The 19,612-nt window shown below is 47.2% G+C and overlaps 1 protein-coding gene across 1 annotated transcript in view; it reads right to left on the reverse strand.

Moving 5' to 3' along the window:
* SLCO3A1 (solute carrier organic anion transporter family member 3A1) overlaps positions 1 to 19,612 on the reverse strand; it is a 130,546-nt gene that overhangs the window by 16,737 nt on the left and 94,197 nt on the right. Inside the window, exons 4-8 of the mRNA XM_057365811.1 lie at positions 16,678 to 16,929; positions 7,283 to 7,447; positions 5,260 to 5,458; positions 4,280 to 4,418; positions 3 to 131 (exon numbers count right to left, since the gene is read on the reverse strand). Of these exons, the coding sequence (XP_057221794.1) occupies positions 3 to 131; positions 4,280 to 4,418; positions 5,260 to 5,458; positions 7,283 to 7,447; positions 16,678 to 16,929 (884 nt within the window). The remainder of the gene's footprint in view (positions 1 to 2; positions 132 to 4,279; positions 4,419 to 5,259; positions 5,459 to 7,282; positions 7,448 to 16,677; positions 16,930 to 19,612) is intronic.

Here is a 19,612-nt window from a genome sequence, read left to right on the forward strand (position 1 = left end):
ATGCTGCAGACGCACATCACACACAGGAATGTCAGGAAGGCCTCTTCACACCCRGGGCTGGGGCATTTGCCAGGAACGACGGTGGCGTTTTCGGCAGGGACCGAGGAGAGGCACGAACAGCCACTGAGGTTCTGCAGGGAAGCACGAGGAGTCAGGAGAGGGAGAGCTGCCATCCCCACCGCTGCCCTCTGCGACAGGGCTTGTCAGCAGCGACACCTAATCCTCTAATGGTCAATTAAATAACTCCTAAGTGCTTGTTGGAGGGGGGTTTGGGAAGAATTTCAGGAGCATCAGAGCTGACTCATGTTGCCAGCAAGGGAAAGCTGTCCCTTGGCTTGTYTCTTTTCTTCTGCTCCTTTCAAGTCTCTCCCATAAATGTCACCGCGACAAAATTATCACCCAGTTACACCTCTTTGGAGGAGAATAAAGAAACAATCTGTGTCCCTGTGACAAGGAAGATCCCCTCCATTACGGTTCTAATTACTTTCTTATTTACCTCCGTCCTCCTGGCTGTTGCAATTAAACTGAAGCACATTAAATGCAGGTAAATCTGCAGCCCTGCTCTTAGCTGCAGGTTCAGAGCCTGCTTCCAGCACCTCAAATCCTGGGAAGGAGCCACCCACGATGGTTCTGCAGCTCACCCAGAGCTGAACTACCACAGCCTGGCAGCACAGACACTGCTGGACGTTMGTGCACTCCAGGGCTAATAAATGACATTTGGTTCAGAGGGATTTGTGTTGAGCTAAAAGCTGAAGTCAAGTGAGATAAACTTTATCAATATGTGATCAGAAGGAGAGTGGAATGACTGCATTTTGCTTTGATCTCTCCAGCAAGTGCGGGATCTGAAAAGCAGCTTTGTTTGCCAGTCACAGATTGAAGGATTTTTTTTTTCTTATTTTCCAACTCGCCCTCCTGAATTTCTGAGTGGGGGATGTCAGCGCAATTAAGGCACACAATAGTACTAAGAAATCCCTTAACGAATATGGAATGAAATGATCATAAATGATTCATGGCTTGTCTTCGTAAGCCCGCTGGGTTTGCAGGTCACATGTCTGTATGAGGAGTAACGTCATAAAATATACTGAAAATCAGCTAAATCTCCTTCCCTTCCCTTCTACCATGTGCAAGCAGAAATTCYTTTGCTTTTCTTCAAAAAGGATTCCCTCAGGACCATACAAAAGCACACTTTCTGGTTCACTGCCTCCTAAGATAAAAATCAGCAGGATGCTACTCCAACCTTTCTGACACCAAGTTTTTTTTCCTGCACAGGAGTCAAATCATTTTCTTTCAACTAAGTGCACAGAGGGCAAGAGAGACCACAGGGCAGAGCTCAAGGAGAGCTGGAGCAGACATGCAGGTGCCTTTCTGCTGGCAAGCAATAATTAACAAAACAAATTCCCGTGCTGTGAGTTAGAAGCTGACACCTGAAGGCTCCAGAATGGTGACAATTAGCACCACCGAGGTGGTGTTTGCACAGACAACAGGAATTTGTAGCTCTTGGCTTTTACTGCTGCACACTGCTAGCCACCAACCTGGACATGGTCCTGCAGATCAAAACCCATGTAAGTCTGGAGCAGTGTATCCCTGCACAGAAATATCCTTGGACAAAATTCCCATCACAGCAAACACGCAGAATTGGGTGTTTTTTTTCCCTTGGGTTCTCATCAAGGGACAGCAAGTTCCTGGTTCTGGCAGTGGTGGGGCAGATTCTCCTCACACCAGTGTGATTTTTGTTCAAAGCACAAGGCAGATCCCACCTTCACTGCCTGGAAATTTGTCCCTCAATCTGCCTTTTCAACCACTTTGCTTCAAGGTGCTGGCCTAAAGCAGTGTGAGGGGTTTGTATGAACTGCATCAGCTTGCTCAGCACTGCACCTCACCYTTACCTGGGAGATCTTTGATCTTTTATTACTGACACTCTCTGCAACTCACAGACATCAAACAAGAACACATCAAAGATGGAGCTACAACTTTGTCCTGTGGAGAGGCAACTTTCTGCTACCCGTGCCAAACTGCTACAGATCCCCTTGTCTGCAGCTCCACTGCATTCAACCCTGTGTTTCCAGAACCTTCTGCTGCCCTGCAACCTGCACCCCCCTATTTCTGTGTGCCTGTGAGGCTGCACGGATGCAGAGTTTACACCTCTAACAGCATCCTAAGTTTGATGTGACTATCCATGCAAATTACCCATGTTTTTAATCACTCCTTTTTGAAGCCCTGGCTGTGACAGAGAAGGGACAGGCTGGTAGTTCAGTGCAAAGCTGTAACTCCAGGCTGAAATTCTCTGTCTCCAGCCAAAAGGCTGACAGAAGTAATGGCATCAAACAAACAAGTTGCATGCTCTAACACGTGGTATGCAAGGGCCACTCCCAGGAATGGCTTAAAAGAGAAGTTCTGGAGAGTGCCAGAGTTCTGCTTTTTGGACAGGGGCACCTCTGGGATCAGCTCAGTAAGAGAGAAGGAATGAGAAAGAAAAAAAAAACTAAGTGAGCTGCACATTGCTTTTAGAAATTGTTCACAGAGGAAAAGCRAAGAGAAGCAGTCAGAAACGCACAATGTAGTAAAGTTAAATAAAGCATTCAGAGAATTTTATGTCCCAGTAAAAATCAACCCTTGGCTCATCACAAGCATATAACATTCACAAGACCCACTAGACAGGTCATTACCTGGATTATGGGTTTAAAACTTGGTTTGGCAATTTGGCTTTGCCTCAAGGCAATTGCATGGCCAAACTGGTCCATATTTCTTGGTAATGCCCCTTTCCAGAGGATGCTTTTGCTTCGTGAATTTGTGTTCAAAATATTGCTGCAAAAAACCCACCAAACAAGGGGATGAAAAGAAGCCCAAGATRACGACGAAAGGCAAAGTAAGAAGGAAGGATTCAGAGTGTGAGGGAGAGTGAGTATTTTGCTGAGAGGTTTGCTCTTGYAGAGCACGAGGTCAGGCAGCTGCAGACTGAAGGGGCAGAGCTGAATTCTCAAAACCATTCTCCTTCCAGAGAAGCCAGAGCTTTGCACAGAGAGGAGATGGTTCCATGCTCCAGCCACAGACAGCTGAAGGCTTGGTGAACTGTGAGACACAATTCATGGGCCTGAAACAAGCTGACTTCTTGTTAAAACCATTCTGCTGCTATCTCAGTTCACTTASTGGGAGGAGAAGGAGGAAAAGAGCAGGAGGTAACACCCTCAAGTGTCACATGTTGATGTAGATCTTTGTAAGGCTGCTGAAAGCACCTTGAAACTGTGGAGTTTCAAAGAGATGCCTGCAGCTCTGAGGCTGGAGAGGGAGAGGAGGAGACAAGGTGTTGGAGCAGGACAAGCTCCCAGGTGACCTGRGCAGGGAGGCTGCACTGCCAGCAGCAAATGTGCACCTCTGCTCAGCTGCAGTAAAAACTCAGATGGGCTYGGTCTCCAGGGCAGGAAGGGAGGTTTGGTGTCTCCTCAGAGGGGAAGGATGAAGCCATGGAGGGATAACTGCATGTCCCTGTGCCCATGCTGAGCTCCCCCAGACTCCACACAGCCTGGCAMAGCCCCAGGCAGGGAGCAAGGATGAAGGAATCCCACCCACAGGAGCAGCAGACACTCATTTTCAGTAACCATTTTCAGACATTACCATTTCAGCAGCAAAAAAAAAATTAAAAAGCTGGCTTTTAAGATACTGTTAAAAATTCCCTACATCTTCTTTATACAGAGATAGTTTGGTCTTTAAGAGTTTTCTGAGGGAAATAAACTCTTAGATATAGAGAACTGAAAAATGCAGAATGTCTTTGGATGGAATCTCTGCTCCCCTGACAACTGCTCTTGCTGCTGCCTCAGAGCAAAGCAAGGAAAGAGAGAGAAGCTAGAGGAGTTAAAGGAAAGCTTAAACAAGGGTGAATAAAACCAAAATCTGCTCAGGGAAAGAGCCGGGGAAAAAGACGAAAAGGATTGTGCAGGGCAAACATGGGCAGGTGGAGGAGAGGGGAGATGAGGAGCTGCAGGATAAGAGAGAAGCTGCTCCATCAGCCTGGGCTAGGAAACTCTTYCAGAGGATCTGTGTTCTGCCACTGACACCTGAGCAGATCTCCTATGGTGCTCCTGCCTTCCAAGCAGGGCAGGGGGATGTGAGATCACATCCTGCTCCTGGGTGACCCTGGCAGGTGCTGCCAGAGAGAACAGGCATTTATGGAACAGAGTGGAAAACAACAGGGGCTCAGGCCCACCTGAGGGCACCAACCTGGCTCACCTGAGCTCACAGAACAGTTCCAAAAGGCCAGAGGTGCCCAGGAAAGCAMACTCACCGTGCTGCTGCAGCCAGCAAAGCAGGCAGATAAGTATGTGACCCCGTCTGCCCCACACACTGGAGTGAAGGAATCAGTTTGGCATTCACAGTTGTTATTGCAGGGGGAATATGGGTCCAGAGATGAGGTTGGAGTTGAGCTGTAAAAAAAACAGAGAAAGAAATCAATGGACAGCGTGATACCAGACAGCTTTTCCAATCGTTGCCTCACAAAGATGGCTTTGAAGGGCAGAGTTAAAGAAAGCACATTACAAAACAACAGTGGGCAAGCTAGCTGGGTTCCAGTTCTAAAAAATCCAGACTACAGCCTCTCCTTGGGACACTGAAATGCCACAGCCACYATCTCTCTGCAAAAGAGAATCCAATGCCAGGCTTGGGCTGCCCTGCTACCTCAAAAGAAGCCCAAAGGAAACACAAGGAGATGCTGTGGAGATTGCTCTGTGTTTTTCTGCAACACTCTAAGGAGCTGACAGGCTGAAGCTGTCATCTAAAGAGCTGCCACTGCACCCAGGAGCACTCAGAAAGAAAATGCCAAATAATTCTCTCCAAGTCCTGCAAGTGCTGCAGGGTACCGTGGGCCTCATCTCTGACATTAAAATGGGCCTGCAGCCACAAAAAATCTCTCTTCACTGTATCTGTATTTCCAGGCATCTAAAACCTGGTGCTACAAATTCCCCTCAGGCACTTAAATCAATGTATAAATCAGTGCATGTCCCTGGCTTCCAGGACAAACCACACCCGATGCTACAGAGGTGGCTGTGGGTACAAACTCTGGCACTTTTTGAGTCAGTTTGACTGATTTTAGTGAAACTCTGCTGTCATCTGCAGGGCATCAGCTCTAGCAGTGGTGAATGGCATGGAATAAGAGAATAAGAGTCCATACAAGCCTTCTCTGTGCTTGCTCTAGGCCAGCACTGCCTGKCAGGGACAGTAACACAGATTTTTGGTTGTAAAGCTCCCTGAAACCCTGTGTGGACTCACTTGTTTCCATAGGGAACAGTAACCCCTGCCACGGGTCCCGTGTCGCAGCCCAGGAACAGGAAGGACACGTAGCAAGCTGTGGACACCAGGTTCACCAGCATGGCCATCCTGATGGCTCCCAGAGCTGACAGGCTCAGCTTCTTCACCAAGAGACCACCCAGGAATATGCCCAGACACGCACATGGGATCGCTGTCATCCCTGCAGGAGGAAAAATCAGTTAGTGAGAGGCACAGTGAAGTACACTGCGACAGGACTGAGCTCTCCACAGCCAGATCTGTGCCCTGGCACAGGAAAACCTGGGAATGACCAAGTGCTGGAGCAGCAGCAGGCTGGGGSTGCCCAAAAATAGGAACAGATGCAAACAGGAGGGCTGCCTTGTGCAGAGGAACCAGGATCTCCTGCCAGTTCTCATCCACGCTGGAGGGAATGCCAGCCTTGCTGAGATTGGCCCAGCCTGACCTAAGCAGCAGAATCTCTAATGCTTCCTGCTACAGCTAGCACACAAATGAAGGCAAGGATTTCCCCAGGTGTCTGGAGGCTTTGGATGAGCCCTGCTGGTGTGACTCACACAAGTCTGAGACTGGGCAAGAGCAGTGTTGAAAATATGCAATCTCCCTAAAAGAATTTTCTTGAACTGTGAAATGCAGAATCACTGCCAGAGGTGTCTCCCTTTCCAGCACAAACAGGAATTACCACACTACGCTTGTTTGAGGTCACTTTTATCCCTTTTCTGCTAGTTAAACTCCARACCTCACCTGCCTGAACTATACTTAGAAGATAAATCCCAATCCTGGCATTTCTAGACTCCCCTAAATGCCACGTAAGAAATCTAGTAACAATTTTGTTTAAACAAGCTGCAGTGAGGAATACCAAGATATCCAAGTCCCCTTTCCCACTTCTGTCAGGTCAGAAGCAGARTGTGCTCTGCCTCATGGGTGATCCCCTCTTTGCTGTACCCACCAAACAGCTTTTTCCCTTCTCCCACTGGCTCAACAGTGAAGTTACTTTCCTTTGCCAAGCCTTTAATTTCCAGGGAAGATGGAACAGCCTAACAACTTTGAGACCTCTGGCCTCCTGTCAAATCATATCAAAATTCACAGCAAATTCCTGTGTCGCTGGGGGAGGCAAGGCTGACTGCAGGGGATTGTTTCTTTTGGAAAACCAGGCCAAAACCAGAAGATATCAATGAGTTTAACAGGAAAATAAACAACTATCAGGAGAGCAGCTTGCAAACTCCTTATTTTGATATGAAGATCCAGCCATCTCCTGATGTCCCAGTTTTTGACAGATCACTGCCAGCTGCCCATCTGGTGAGCTGAGCTGTGGTCACAGATCATCCAAGATCCACTTGCAGATATTTTTAATTGGGTTCTGCTGAAAKAAGGGCTGCCATAAACAAATGGCTGGGCCTGCCTGGGATGAGAAGCAGCAGAAAACAAATGAAGATCCTGCCATCAGTGTCCTGACRGGGAATAAATGAACACTGAGAAATACATAAGGTGGAGTCACAGCAGCATGGAGGGGTCAGAGAGAAGGGACATTTGAAAGAAGACAAAGCTGCACAACTCAGGTACTCAAACTGCTCATTGCAATCTCATCATTTCCAGGCCAAGGGGAAGGGAGTGGCTAACAGGGGAAACTGGGCTTGCTAACCCAGCTGGAGATGGGCTCAGAGCTGTGGGGCACCATGAGAGGAGCAGTTCAATGGGCCCCACAATCACTTGGTGAGCAACTGCAGTCCTGGGCAACCAAAGGGCCCATTTCTTCTGCATTCAAGGCTCTCACAGACTTTCCTGTCCTCCTGTCCCACACAACAGGCTTGGCTACATGTAAGTGATGGCAGCAGGATGCAGTGGAGAGCACAGTGGAGGAGGAAGGATGCTGGAGGTCTGCTCTGGGCTCTGGCTACAGCTGAACCCTCCCACTCACASGTCAGCGAGACTGGCAGCAGTCACCAGCCATGCCAAACACAGTAAAATCCCTCTGGATGTTGAAGGTTTGGTGCTCCCTGTGGGTACTCACCCAGGAGCTGGTTGGCAGATGAGGTGGTGAGGTTGAACTGCTGCTCCAGGTACTTGCCCAGGAAGGCGGCGAAGCCGGCCACCACCGCGATCTCCATGCAGGCTGCCAGGATGATGCAGGTGAACACGGGGTTGGAGAGCAGGTGCTTTGTCACTTTGGGGATCACTGGAAGAGAGGAAAAAGGAAGAGGTGTTTTTGGGGTAGAGGTAACTTTGTCCTCTCCTGTAGGGAAAACTCACTTCACATCAGGAGGAACTTCTTGTTCTGCACAGATGAGCTGCTGGAAATAAGGGAACAACCCAAAACAGTGAAACACCCAAAACAAAGTGAAACACCCAAACWGTGTCATCTAAAGATTCCAGTACCCAGAGGATGCAAATAGAAATCACCCATCATTATTTACTCTTACAGATTATTTTGAAAATCAGAAGAATGAACAAAGTTTCCAGTACTGCTTTTTGTTTCCCCCACAGGGAAATCAATCAAAACCTGGTGTGCTCTTTCTTCTCCTTCTCCTACCTGCTCCCCAAGAACAAAACTGAGCCTGTGGAGAGGGTGAGTGCTGAATTCAGCACAAATTCTTGTAAGCCTTCAGACACAAAGCCACTCAGCTCACATCTTGGCTTTTCCTTCTGCCATCAGATTTGCTTTCAAACTCACTGCTGGTCACCTTCTTCCAGCAGTGTGGGTGTTTTCAGCAAGCTGGAACACTCTGGCTCAGCCTAGCCCACAGATACCCAGGGATAAGGGTCCTGCTGCCTGGGACAGCACATCAGTTTGTGTGTTCCCATAACCTAAAGCTTCTCCARCCAACCAACCCCTTTCACGTGGACTCTCCCAGCCTTGGTGGCTGAGAGAATGGAAGAAGACATCCTGAGCTGTTCACTGTGTAGGACACACAGCTTTGGTTTCATGAGCCCTTGGCTGTCCCCCTCCAAATCTTCAGTGTCCAGAGCTCTCTCTCCTCCAAGCCCATCTCAATTTCCCATAAGCAAAAAGGAGCTGCCCTACAAAGGGAAATCTGCCTAATGAATCAGATCRCACGTTTTCTACTCCAGCGAACATTTTAATTATTGTCGAGATAACACAGCTTGAAGAGCAGAGCATCCCTGTATGGAAGAGAGCCTTGCTTTGTCTCAATACCTGATGACTAATTTCTCCCTGAATTAAATGTGAAAATCATTAAGTTTGAAAATTACCTTGATGTAGTGTGGTGAAGCCTCAACGGACCCCTATTTGCATTTTGAAAATCCATCCCCCACATTCCCTACGGTGTACCAGGGGCTGGCAGATGATRTTTCTCTGGTGCTGGCTTCTGTTTTCCCTCAGGGATTTTTCTGCACTKGCCTCAGAAGAGAATGCACAGCTCTTTGTCAAAGCTCTGCTTGGGTGCCCTTGGTTCTTTCTTGGGGACAGCAGAAAAAAGGGTTATAATTAGGTTTGATCTAACCTTTTGGAAGAGGTCASTCCACAGTTTCTGGGCTCTTTGTATCAGAAATGTTTTTCCAAGCTGAATAAAATTCTTGCTTCCCAAGGATTTACTGAGTATAATTAAGKTGCAAGAGGCATAGTAATTTTTAGTAGAACGGGGAAAAAAGAAAAAAGGAAAAAGAAAAAAAAGAGAAAAAAATACTGTGTGGGAGGAATGGGGATGGTGGAATTCAGACATGGATAAATTTCAGAAGCCACCTGCTGCTTCCTTCAGTTCTTTGGTGGCCACCTACAGAATTTCTCCTTCTTGCCAGGAAAAATATAGAAAATGCAAAGGTGGACTTGGCAATACAGAGCTTGAAAAGCCATATTTAAGATATTAATGCCTGTTGTGCCTCAGGAGTTCAGTTTGTTCAAGATTAATGGATTCCTTGAGATGTAGCTTTGTGCCAATTTAAATCCAAAGACACTGAGGTCTAACTTCATCCACCAAACAACGGTGATGACAGCCTGCATTTTGCAGGAGGGAGTTAAAGATCACGGACATTTATTTCTAAAGCTGGCATCCAACCATCACACATTACCAAGGTCAAAATCCATCTTCCGTGCTTGGGGCGGACAACCAAAGATTTGCAGAGTTACTGCAGCATCTCACACAGGAGAGAAAACATCATGAGTGCCTTGCCTGGAGGGCTGGGCTACAACTCACGGAGCTTCATCACCTAAAGGGGCTCTGGAGAGCTGGAGAGGGACTTCTGACAAGGGTATGTAGTGACAGGAAAAGGAATAAAGGCTTTGAACTGAAGGAGGGAGRGATTAGATCAGCKACAAGGAAGGAATTCTTTACTGTGAGGATGTGAGACACTRGAATAGGTTGCCCAGAGAAGCTGTGGATGCCCCTGGAAGTGCTCAAGGCCAGGCTTTGAGCAGCCTGGTCCAGAGGAAGGTGTCCCTGTCCAGGTGAGGTGTCTGGAACAAGGTATCTTTAAGGTCCCTTCCAACCCAAATCTTTCTGTGAGTCCATGATTCCACGATCATTGCTTCTCCTCCCTGTGAGTTTCCTGGGACAGATCCTGTCCTTTGCTGCATGTCTGACCACTGATTACTGCAGCAGGACCCTGCACCAGCAGTGTGACACCAAACCCAGTGAAAAAAGTGCACAAAACACTCAAGCAGTGCCTGGCAGCCTCCATCATCTCCTCAGCCAGGGCCAGCTCGTTCTCTTTCATCTTCTAAGGGAAATTGCAGCAGGCTCCCTATGGAATTGAATATCCTTTCATCTTGCTACTGCCACTTGTTAAGATCAATCATTTGACACCTGCTGCTGCCTTATCTGTCTCAGTTCTCGGGGTGAAATACCTCTGGGAAAAAGATTAAAAGTCAGCAGYGAAGTTTTAAAAATCCCTGAATAGACTAGAGTGACATCTTTTCAGCWGCCTGGCATATGGTGCTGGGTGTGGAGCAGGGATGGAAATGCCTGTTGGGGGACACTGAAGCCCTGAGGAACACAACAGCTAAGGATGGTGGTTCTTCACGGGTGACAACCCAACAGCAGTCATGGTAAATGTTAACCTGCACCTTACTGCCTCAGAGCTCACCTGAACAATTTGGAGCAGCCCTTTGGAGCTATAAATCTCAACTGAAGTCCAYTTGCCAAGTGGGAAAAATCTTTTGGAGAGGAAGGAGTCTCAAAAATCCACTTGGAGAAGCCACAAGCTGCACCAGACACGGCACAGACAGACTCAGCCTCCCACTGCCAGCAGGATGAGCTCATTTCACACCCTCGTCCTGACGCACTCCAGAAACGGCGGCGGCAGGAAAGCGATTCCTGAGAGATGAACTGAGGAGAACACCACWCCTTCTCACTGCCCCACTCCTCCAAACCCAGCTCTTCAGAGCATCCCTGTGCAGAGTTGGTCACAGGATCATCCACAGGTTGGGAAGGACTGGGGGCAGACATCCCAAAACTCTCCAAAACCCCSCACYGACCCCTTRGCTCCCCACMTTTCCACACCCAAAAAMCAGACACCAAACACCCTCCCTCKGTGGGTGACAGGCCAAGGGCTTGACAAACACTCACACTTTGTGCACCAAGCAGCTTTGATTTGTCACTGCACATCGGGGAGTACCGGGGATAATTGGCAACCTCATTACACGAGGTTTAACTACTCTCCAGAAACGACAAACTATAATCATCACGTTGGTGCTTGAAATGAATTGTTTGGAGCATTACAATCACCAAGGCCCCTGTTTCTGGTTGGAGCACCCTACAGAGACATGTTTTCAATTTGCAGTAAAGATGAAGAACACAGAAAGCAAAGTAATAAATTAGAGGGAGGTTTACAGCCCAGTCCACCTAGGACAGTGTGGTGAAGGATAGGAAAAACATAGTATTGAGTCAAAATATGACTTTCTACTACACATGTCAGCAGCAAGCCTCAGGTCTGAAGAGAAAACAAAAGGCAAAACCTCCACCTGGCTTGAGAAAAAAGGGATGGAGAAACAGAACAGGCAGCAAGAAGAAAATACATTCTGGAAAGAGGTAGTTCTTGTAAAAGAGAATAAGGTGTAAGGCAAGAGATGCTGAAGGCATCTCAGGTGAGCTTAGTGTGCTGAAGTTCCACTTGGCCTTGGCAAAATTACTGTGAAGGGTGTGAGAGAAAAGGATGACACCCAAGCCAGARAAGCCTTCCTGACAGGATGCAAGTCTGAAACAGCAGAAAGGTTCTCAAGCASGGGAAGCAGGTCCTTCTAGCCCATCACCCTGCCTGCAGGAACCACCTTTACTCGACTTCAGAGGGGAACATAAACCTCCCTCATGTGTGACACACAAGTCATGGAAAAGCAGAGTATCTTTTCAGAGAYACACTCTGCTTGCCTTCTGCTGCTGCTGCTTTGGCCCTGAGGTGAGCAGGGTGAAAGTCTTTCTGAATTCTGAAAGTCTTTCTGAATCAAAGGTGCTGACAAGATGCTGGCGTGGAAACAGCCAAGGAGAACCTGACAATTCTCACACCCTCATGAAACACAAGCCAAAGGAAACTCGAAGACTGACGGGACCTGCTGTCTTTTATGATCACCTGCCACCTTCTCACTTAAGACTTGGATTTCTCAGCAAGTTTTTTAGATGTTCCTAGGGGGACAAGACACAACTCCAAAAAGGCATTAAAGTCTCTCACCACGGTGGCTGTGAATGAAGGCACAGATGGAGCCCTCTCCAAAAGGCTGTCACTATCACTCCTGATAGTCAGCATTAAAAACCACTCCTGTTAGCCTTTAATCCTGCYCAATCCTATGAACTCTGACTGACAATTACAGGCTCCCCATGGTCCAGGCCCTCCCTGCACAGCTGGGAGCTTTTGGCCCAGCACTCTGCTCCCAGAGAGAGCTTTTTGGGACAGAAATCCCAGATYCAGAGCAGCTCCCTCCCCAGGTATTCAGCAAACTGGAACACAGAGCAGGAAGGAAATGAACAGAACACAAGGCAGCTGTCAGCTGTACATCCCGGCTCTCCTACACTCTTCAAAATGAAGCTGGAAAGAAACCAAAATGTTTCCAAATCTAGGGAATTTGCAGTTCTGAAATTCATTTAATTCCACAGTGAGTTTTCTTTTAATTCCTCGTGAATGAGTTTCTCTTTCCAAACCTGGAGGATTCCATATCAATTTCAATCCTTTTAGGGTTTTAATCTCTCTTGCTAGACAGAGAGGCAGAGTGTAACAAATTCCTGGCTTAAATCATTGCAAAACAGAATGCATTTAGGGCAGAATGTTTCAGAGGTGCTAAAGATCACGCCGAGGAAGCATTCTGAAATCAAATTTCATCAGAACTGGCCGCTCAATTCAATAGCTGTGACATTTCTGTATGGAAAAAAAAAAAGAAAATTTTAATGAACTATTTCCAAGCACGTCCCAGAGCAGGTGGCGTGTCAGAGGCTGCAGGTGAGGGGGCAGATGCTGGACAGACACAAGAGAGGCACAGCCCAGCATCTTCCCTTGGAGCAGAGAGGTCCCCAGGGCAGAGCAGAGGGGGGAAAGCTGGTTTAGCAATAGGAAGCAGCTCCCAGGACCATCCTGAAGTTTTCCTGCCTGAGAGAAGAGCCCCCCTCTCTCTCCACTGCCTTTGGAGGATTGTCTCTTCAATTTTGGATTGTCTCTTCACCTCGTGCTGTTCAAAGGCACCACTCTCATTTCAAGCTCRAAGCTCTTCTTAAGAATGCTGCTTTTCCTGGAATGAAAACACCCCACAGGAAGAGATGCCAGGGCTTCCCAAAAGCTGGGCCCTCCCTCCTGCTTAGACCTTGACAGAGATGTAAAAAATGCACATTTTGAGTGGGTTCCTTTCATATTAGTCCTGCCTTTTTTTGCATCCTGAGGCTAGAGAAAGCCAAGGAACTCAGCCAGTGCTCCATGTCACTGATTTCCAGCAGATYTTGTGGTGTCTGGAGCCTCCTCCCACGTGCCAGCCGTGCCATGTCCCCAGCTGACACTGCCCTGCTTCCTCTCCTGCCATGTCCTTTCTCTAGTGGAGTCACTGCAAGGCTTGGAAAAAATGTAATAAAAATAATAAAACCCCTTCAATAGCCAAAAAGATGTAGTGCAGCCTCTAAGGATGTGCTATTGATACAGAGGGTGTTTGCATCATCAGTCCAGAGAAACAGCTCTTCCTCTCCTGACTTGCACAAGAGATGGACAATCCACATGGATTGTGGATCCATGGAGACACGAGTTCCAGCAGGAACTGCCCTGCCCAGGACGAGCTGCAGAGACAGCACTGGACAGAAATGAGTCAGAGTTATGGCCACACAAACCACAAGGAGCATCTGTGCTCCCAACCCCGGTACAGGTAAATCCTCTGCTGTTGCCCTGAAAAGCTGTGGCTGTCCCACCCCTGGAAGTGTCCAAGGTCAGGCTGGATGGAGCTGTGAGCAAGATGATCTAGTGAAAAGTRTCCTTGCCCAGGGTTTGGAACCAGATRATCTTTAAGGTCCMTTCCAATTCATGCCATTCCATGAKTCCATGGATTCTGTTCAGCTTCACAAATTCACACAAAATCCAAGGCCATATTAGGACAGAAGACATGACTATGCATGCACATATATTTTCAAGCTCTGTATATAATTAAGACTCCTTTTTATCCTAGGAAAAAGCCTAAAGAATCTTAACTTTCTCCAAAAGAGAACCAACAAACAGATTAAGGATACTAGGACCTGCCACATAGGAATGCATGCAGATATTTCAGCTGCTCTCACAGTAACTTATACCCATAGAAAAATTAAGCCATTCCCCTGAAACACTGCTCCTCAGAAATGATGAGGTGTGTTTTGTGTTTGCCTTCCCTTATGGATCACATCTGAACATCTCCAGGCAGCCACACAACTCCAGACCACATTCCAACTGTGACAATAATGGCAAGGGACTTGAAAGGAGAYGTCAGCTACCAACACCGTGTCGTCTGTGACAGCCTCAAAGGAATAACTAAAAAGGTCATTCCTTGTCTCATTTGATGTGATATAAATTTTRTTTCAAAGTCCATCCACAAAGGGGCTCCTGGAATACTGACTGATCCGAAATGGGGTTACCTGCAGTGACAGGGATAACGTGGAGGGCTGTGGTGCCTCCTGATGTAATCRATACTTGAAGCATATGGATGTGGCAGTTTAATTTCTCTACTTCAATGAGCAACAGATGCTCAGTGAACCCCCCATGGCCTCCCTGTGTGCAAGATGCTCAGGCTGAACTGCTGCCCCTCCATGTAGCAGGGATACACATCATCACATGATTTCATTTTTCTATATGAAAACCTGCAAACATTTCCAGTGTCCACTCCCAAAGCTCAGTGGTCAGAAGCAGACACTCTGATGTGTACACAACAAAAGCCACAGAACTATCCACAGAACTATGCACATACCATGGGAAAAGCCCATTTAGGAGAAAATCCTTGCAAGGATGAAAGGATGAAGAAATTAATTCTACTGACAGAGTTTCAAACAATTTATCCCTTTACCTTTCTTTTGAATTTCCTCATCAAGTCAGAATTTCACATCTTTGACCTTCCCTTAATGAACAACCACATCAACTATTCAAGGCATTTTTATATTTAGACAACACTTTTTTCCCCAAAGTCTCTTTTTCCTTGCCACCCRCACTTCATTCAACTCCCAATTAAGGTGACTGCACAGGGAGTAAGTGATTTTGTCCTCGTTTATCTAAATGCATCAGGCAGTAATGAAACCCACTCTGCCACAGCAACAGGGAGTGGGAAGCAGCCACCAGTGCTACAGAAACACCCTCTCASATGAAGGATTTCCCAGTGCAGCCTACAGAAAGGATATCTGCCCACATTCTCCCACAAAATGATGAATCCTTAGCCAACTTTAATTAGAGTCACCTCCATTTCCATCACTGCAGGACATAATGTGAGGCTTTCTCTCTAATTTGCTACAAATCACACTCTGCCCTGCCGTTTAGCTGTTATGCTAGGCTGGTATTTCCCTCTTCAGTTTAAGAGCTGTGGTGATGCTCAGCACTCATTGCTTTGTATCTGGGACTGCACTAAGCTGAGGCTTTCTTTTGGGAGCTCCCAATTTCTTTTGGGATGGGGGAAATGGGATGCTGGGAGCTCCCAATTTCTTTTAAGTGCCGTTGCTGGCTCACTCTCTGTTTCAGGAGGCAGAGGGGAGCAGGACAGTGGACTGGAGAAATGTTCACAAATTGCTCTGGTAATTGTGCTCCCCTTTGTTTTTTCACCAACTCTATAGGACTACCATGCATTTCTGAAGCTTTGTAGCTTAAAAAAACATCCAAAGCTTTCACGTGGAACAAAATCTCTTTGAAATGTGTCTCTTTCAAAATGACCATGGCCAAAGCCAGCTGGACCTGGAGCTGGGAGGACTGCAAAGGGCTGAGCCACAGCCCTTCCAGGCTTCTCAGCAGAAGCATTCTACTGTTCTCTTCTGTGACTCTGTATCCATCTGGGGCTTTCTGAGCTGTAAATACTGAGCAATATCTTGCGTTAAAAATGGCCAGAAGACATCAAATTAACTTTTTAGCTAGGTCAGCCTCTCTATTTGCCTCTGAYRGTAACCAGCTGCAAATGCCCAGAAAATCTACAAGGATAAACTCAGCATATATTTATTATTTTTGTAACTCTGGGGTTTTGTAAACTAGGTTTTTTTGTCACGTTCATTTTTTTTTAGATATAAACTTGTCCAACAGTTTTGCAAGCATCTGATGGCATCAAGGACAACCAGAAGCCGGGAAACTGAAACATCAGGCTGCTGATTTTTCTTGGGGGGGACTTTTGTGTGGGGAAAAAGGACCCATTGAGGACAGCACCTGTCCTAGGTTAGCTGAGTATTGTATTCCTATCATCTGCTTATGTTAGAGGAAAGTTAAACAACCCTTCTGTAACTGTACATGATAGTCGAGACTGCTCTGGTTTGTTTGGTGATGTTCCTCCCTTCAAGGACAATGGGAGGGAAAGGGAAAAGACACAGACTTTTTTTTTTTTTTTTCTCGGGAGGCTCTCTCTCGGGATCAGCGGTGGAAAAAGAAGCTGCTCTTCCTGGGACTGCTCCTTTTTTCTGCCTTTCTTTGGACTTGTTTTTCCTCTTCGTCATCTGAGAATTGGAGGATTCTCGTGGCACGGCMRGGAGAAAAATCCTTCAGTGAACYAYYGGAGAGAGACTCTGTCGAACCCCTCTGGGGGCCCGGAGGGGAAGCTACTCCCAGGAGGGAAGAGAAAGGCTTTGGGATCTAACAGCTGATTCCACAGGTTTTTTTTTTCTTTGTGTTTATATAATTTTTAAATAAATAGGTTTTTTTTTCCCCCCTTTTCTTTCTGTGGAAAAGGTTGTCTCTAGGACCCGGGTGGAGAAAAGAGAGGCGGGAGGGGGTTTGCTGGAACTTGGGAGTGTTTTGCTCCCATTGAATTCATTCAAACCACAACAGCACCTCACATCTCACCTCGCAGCTGCTGGAAGCAGGTGGTGCTGCTGTCACCGTCGAGCGGGTGGCGCAGGACGCCGTTGCTGGGTTTGGGGTGCTCGGGRAGCATGGCCTGCTCGCTCTCCCCGGCGCGCTCCGGCCGCGGCGGCAGCGACTGCGGGAAGCCGAACATGGGCAGGGACGAGAAGAAGAGTAAGGCACCGCACAGCAGGAAACCTCCCCACCACGCTCCGATCCACCGAGGGTCGTCCGGGGTTATGTCCAGCTTGCCTGGGGAGCGGGGAGCAAACACAAGTCAGGGGAAGAGGAACATGAGGATGGGAACGATCCTGTGGGCTGGAATGGGGTTGTTGAAGCATTTGTTGCCTGATGAGGGTCACAAAACACCAGGTGRGAGCCCACAGTGCACCCCACAGCTGTGGTGTGTGACCACCAGCACTCAGTGACCTCTACACCCAAGAGATCCACAAGGCCAGCTCCCATCATCTTTTTTACACATATCGTACTTTTCTTTCTTTCTTTCTTTCTCTTTCTTTTTCTTTCTTTCTTTTTCTTTCTTTCCTTCTTTTTCTTTCTCTTTCTTTCTTTCATCTATCTATATCTATCTATCCATCTATCTATCTATCCAGCTTCTGCATCCATCCATCCATCCATCCATCCATCCATCCCTGTCCATCCATCCATCCATCCATCCATCCATCCATCCATCCATCCATCCATCCCTGTCCATCCATCCCTGTTCATCCATCCATCCATCCATCCATCCACCCACCCACCCATCCATCCATCTTCTGCAACACCCTGCAATCAGAGCTTCTCTCAGGTGTCTTTGGCTCTGCCAGCTCTAGGAAGCTCAGTCAGTGTCCCCTGTGCTGGCACTGAGGTTTGAGACATCCCTCACCTGGCACAGCCCAGCAGCACACACAAGGACACTGCATCTCTACCCCTGCTTACACTATTTTCCCAGGAGATCAGTGTTCCTCCTGCTTTGAATTCATAGTCCTTTTCAGCAAAGGAGAGATTGGCATTTGGCTTTCAGGGGCAGCTGTGGCTGTGCAGAGGGTRAAAAAGCCCTAAATATTGGGAAAGAAACCCACCCGCTGCCTTGTATGGATTCAGGAAACTAGAGAAATAATCAGAGAATGAAGAAAAGCAACATAAAAGGCTAGAGCATCCTGTAGGCCATCCCTCAGCAGAGACAAGGCATAAGAATAGTCTGGAGTCAGGCTGGAGAAATAAAAATAAACAGCAGGAGAGGAAAAGCTGTGTTCCTAACAGCTGCCTCCCTGCCAGAGCCACAAGGGTGCCCAGTGCTGGAGCTGATTCCTGGGGGAAACCCAGGTCCACGTGGCTGGAATAACAAGCTCCTCTCTTCATGGCGACTGTCTGGTTACTGCCACTCTGAAAAATCTGTCTCGAGTGAGGCAATCAAGTTGTCTCTCAAGCAGAGACAGAAGGAAACTCTTTTTTCCTTAGGGGAAATACCACGTAGCTCTCAAATACAGATAAAGTTTGAAAAATAGCATYGTGGAGGAACTGGGTTCTTCTGCTGATATTTCCTCCTGCCTGAAATGCATTTTTTTTTCAGGCTCTTGGGAACACAACGGTGTGAAGGGTCAAGGTAAATCAGAGTTTGAATACTCCTTTCCTAATATTTCCTAGATATTTCCTAAAATATCTTCTGGGTGGGGAGCAGTGCAGCAGCATGTCCTGACATCCCCACCTGCCCAAAACAGGGAGCAGGACAAGGCTCAAACCCCTGGAGCAAAAGTGGGAATTCTTTTCCCCACAGTGTGCCCCAGCTTCTGCAGGACATCCAACTGACCATGGCCAAAGCCTGCTGGACCTGGAGCTRGGGAGCTCTGCACCCTCCCTGCAAAGGGGCTGAGCCACAAATATTGAGCAATATCTTCTAAAAATGGCCAGAAGACACCAAATTAACTTTTCAGCTAGGTCAGCCTCTGTATTTGCCTCTGAYGGTAACCAGCTGCTCAGAAAGTCTACAAGAATAAAGTCAGCATATATTACTCTTGTGGCTCAGAGGCTTTCTAAACTAGATTTTGTGTYGTGTTCATTTTTTTCAGATATAAACTTGTCCAACTGTTTTGCAATCCATTTGTGGATTTTTAGCACCTTATGGTGAGGAGTTTTACAGCTTCACTCACTGGGAGATCAAATATTTTCTTCTCTACRTTTTATATTTTAGTGTAAATTACACTTAATGGTCAAATACCTAACAGGTTTCAAACAGCTCCTCTACCAAACAAGGCTTTGGTAAAGCCAAGGAATGAAAAGGGGCCATGTGGTGTTTGACCAAACTGCAGCCAAACGTCTCAGCCATCCAAAAAAGTGCTTCTTTCTCATTTGATGTTCTTTTGATTTCTTCAGATGCCATGTGAGGCCAAGAAAAGGCAAAAACACTTTTCCAGATTTGCACAATTCTGTTCTGAGTCCTGCAAGGCTCATCTCCATYCAAATGCACCCTGTGATGATGTATTTGCAACATCACAGAGCTAAAATGCACCCTCAAAGAGAACAAAAAAACCTGCATAAGGGTCTGTGGGATCCAATGGAGCTGAGAACTGTGGAAAAAGGAAAAACTGAGGGAAAGGAATGAAGAATCAGGTTTGCCGTGTGTAGCCAGAGGAGCAGCAGAGAACAGCCTGTCACATGTTGCCCTCTCATGGCAAAATCCACACAGTGCAGGTGCTGATCCAAGCAAAATTGGTGGAGTTTGGTCTAATGGGAAAAAAAAAGGCAATTTTCAAACTATTTGCTTTAACTCAAGTGAAGTCAGGGTGAGCAGTAATTAATTAATTAACGCTTTGGTGAGAAGCAGCAATGCTGTGGGACTGCAGCTGCCCATCCAAGCAGGGCCATGGGCACAGGGTGCTGGGTGTCACTGGTGTGCCTCCATCAGAACCTGCATGGACCCCACACCCTGGGGTGGCAG

This window comes from Malurus melanocephalus, unplaced genomic scaffold (genome assembly GCF_030028575.1).
Source record: "Malurus melanocephalus ecotype Western Australia unplaced genomic scaffold, MMel_1.1 scaffold_58, whole genome shotgun sequence".
Taxonomy (NCBI): Eukaryota; Metazoa; Chordata; class Aves; order Passeriformes; family Maluridae; genus Malurus; species Malurus melanocephalus.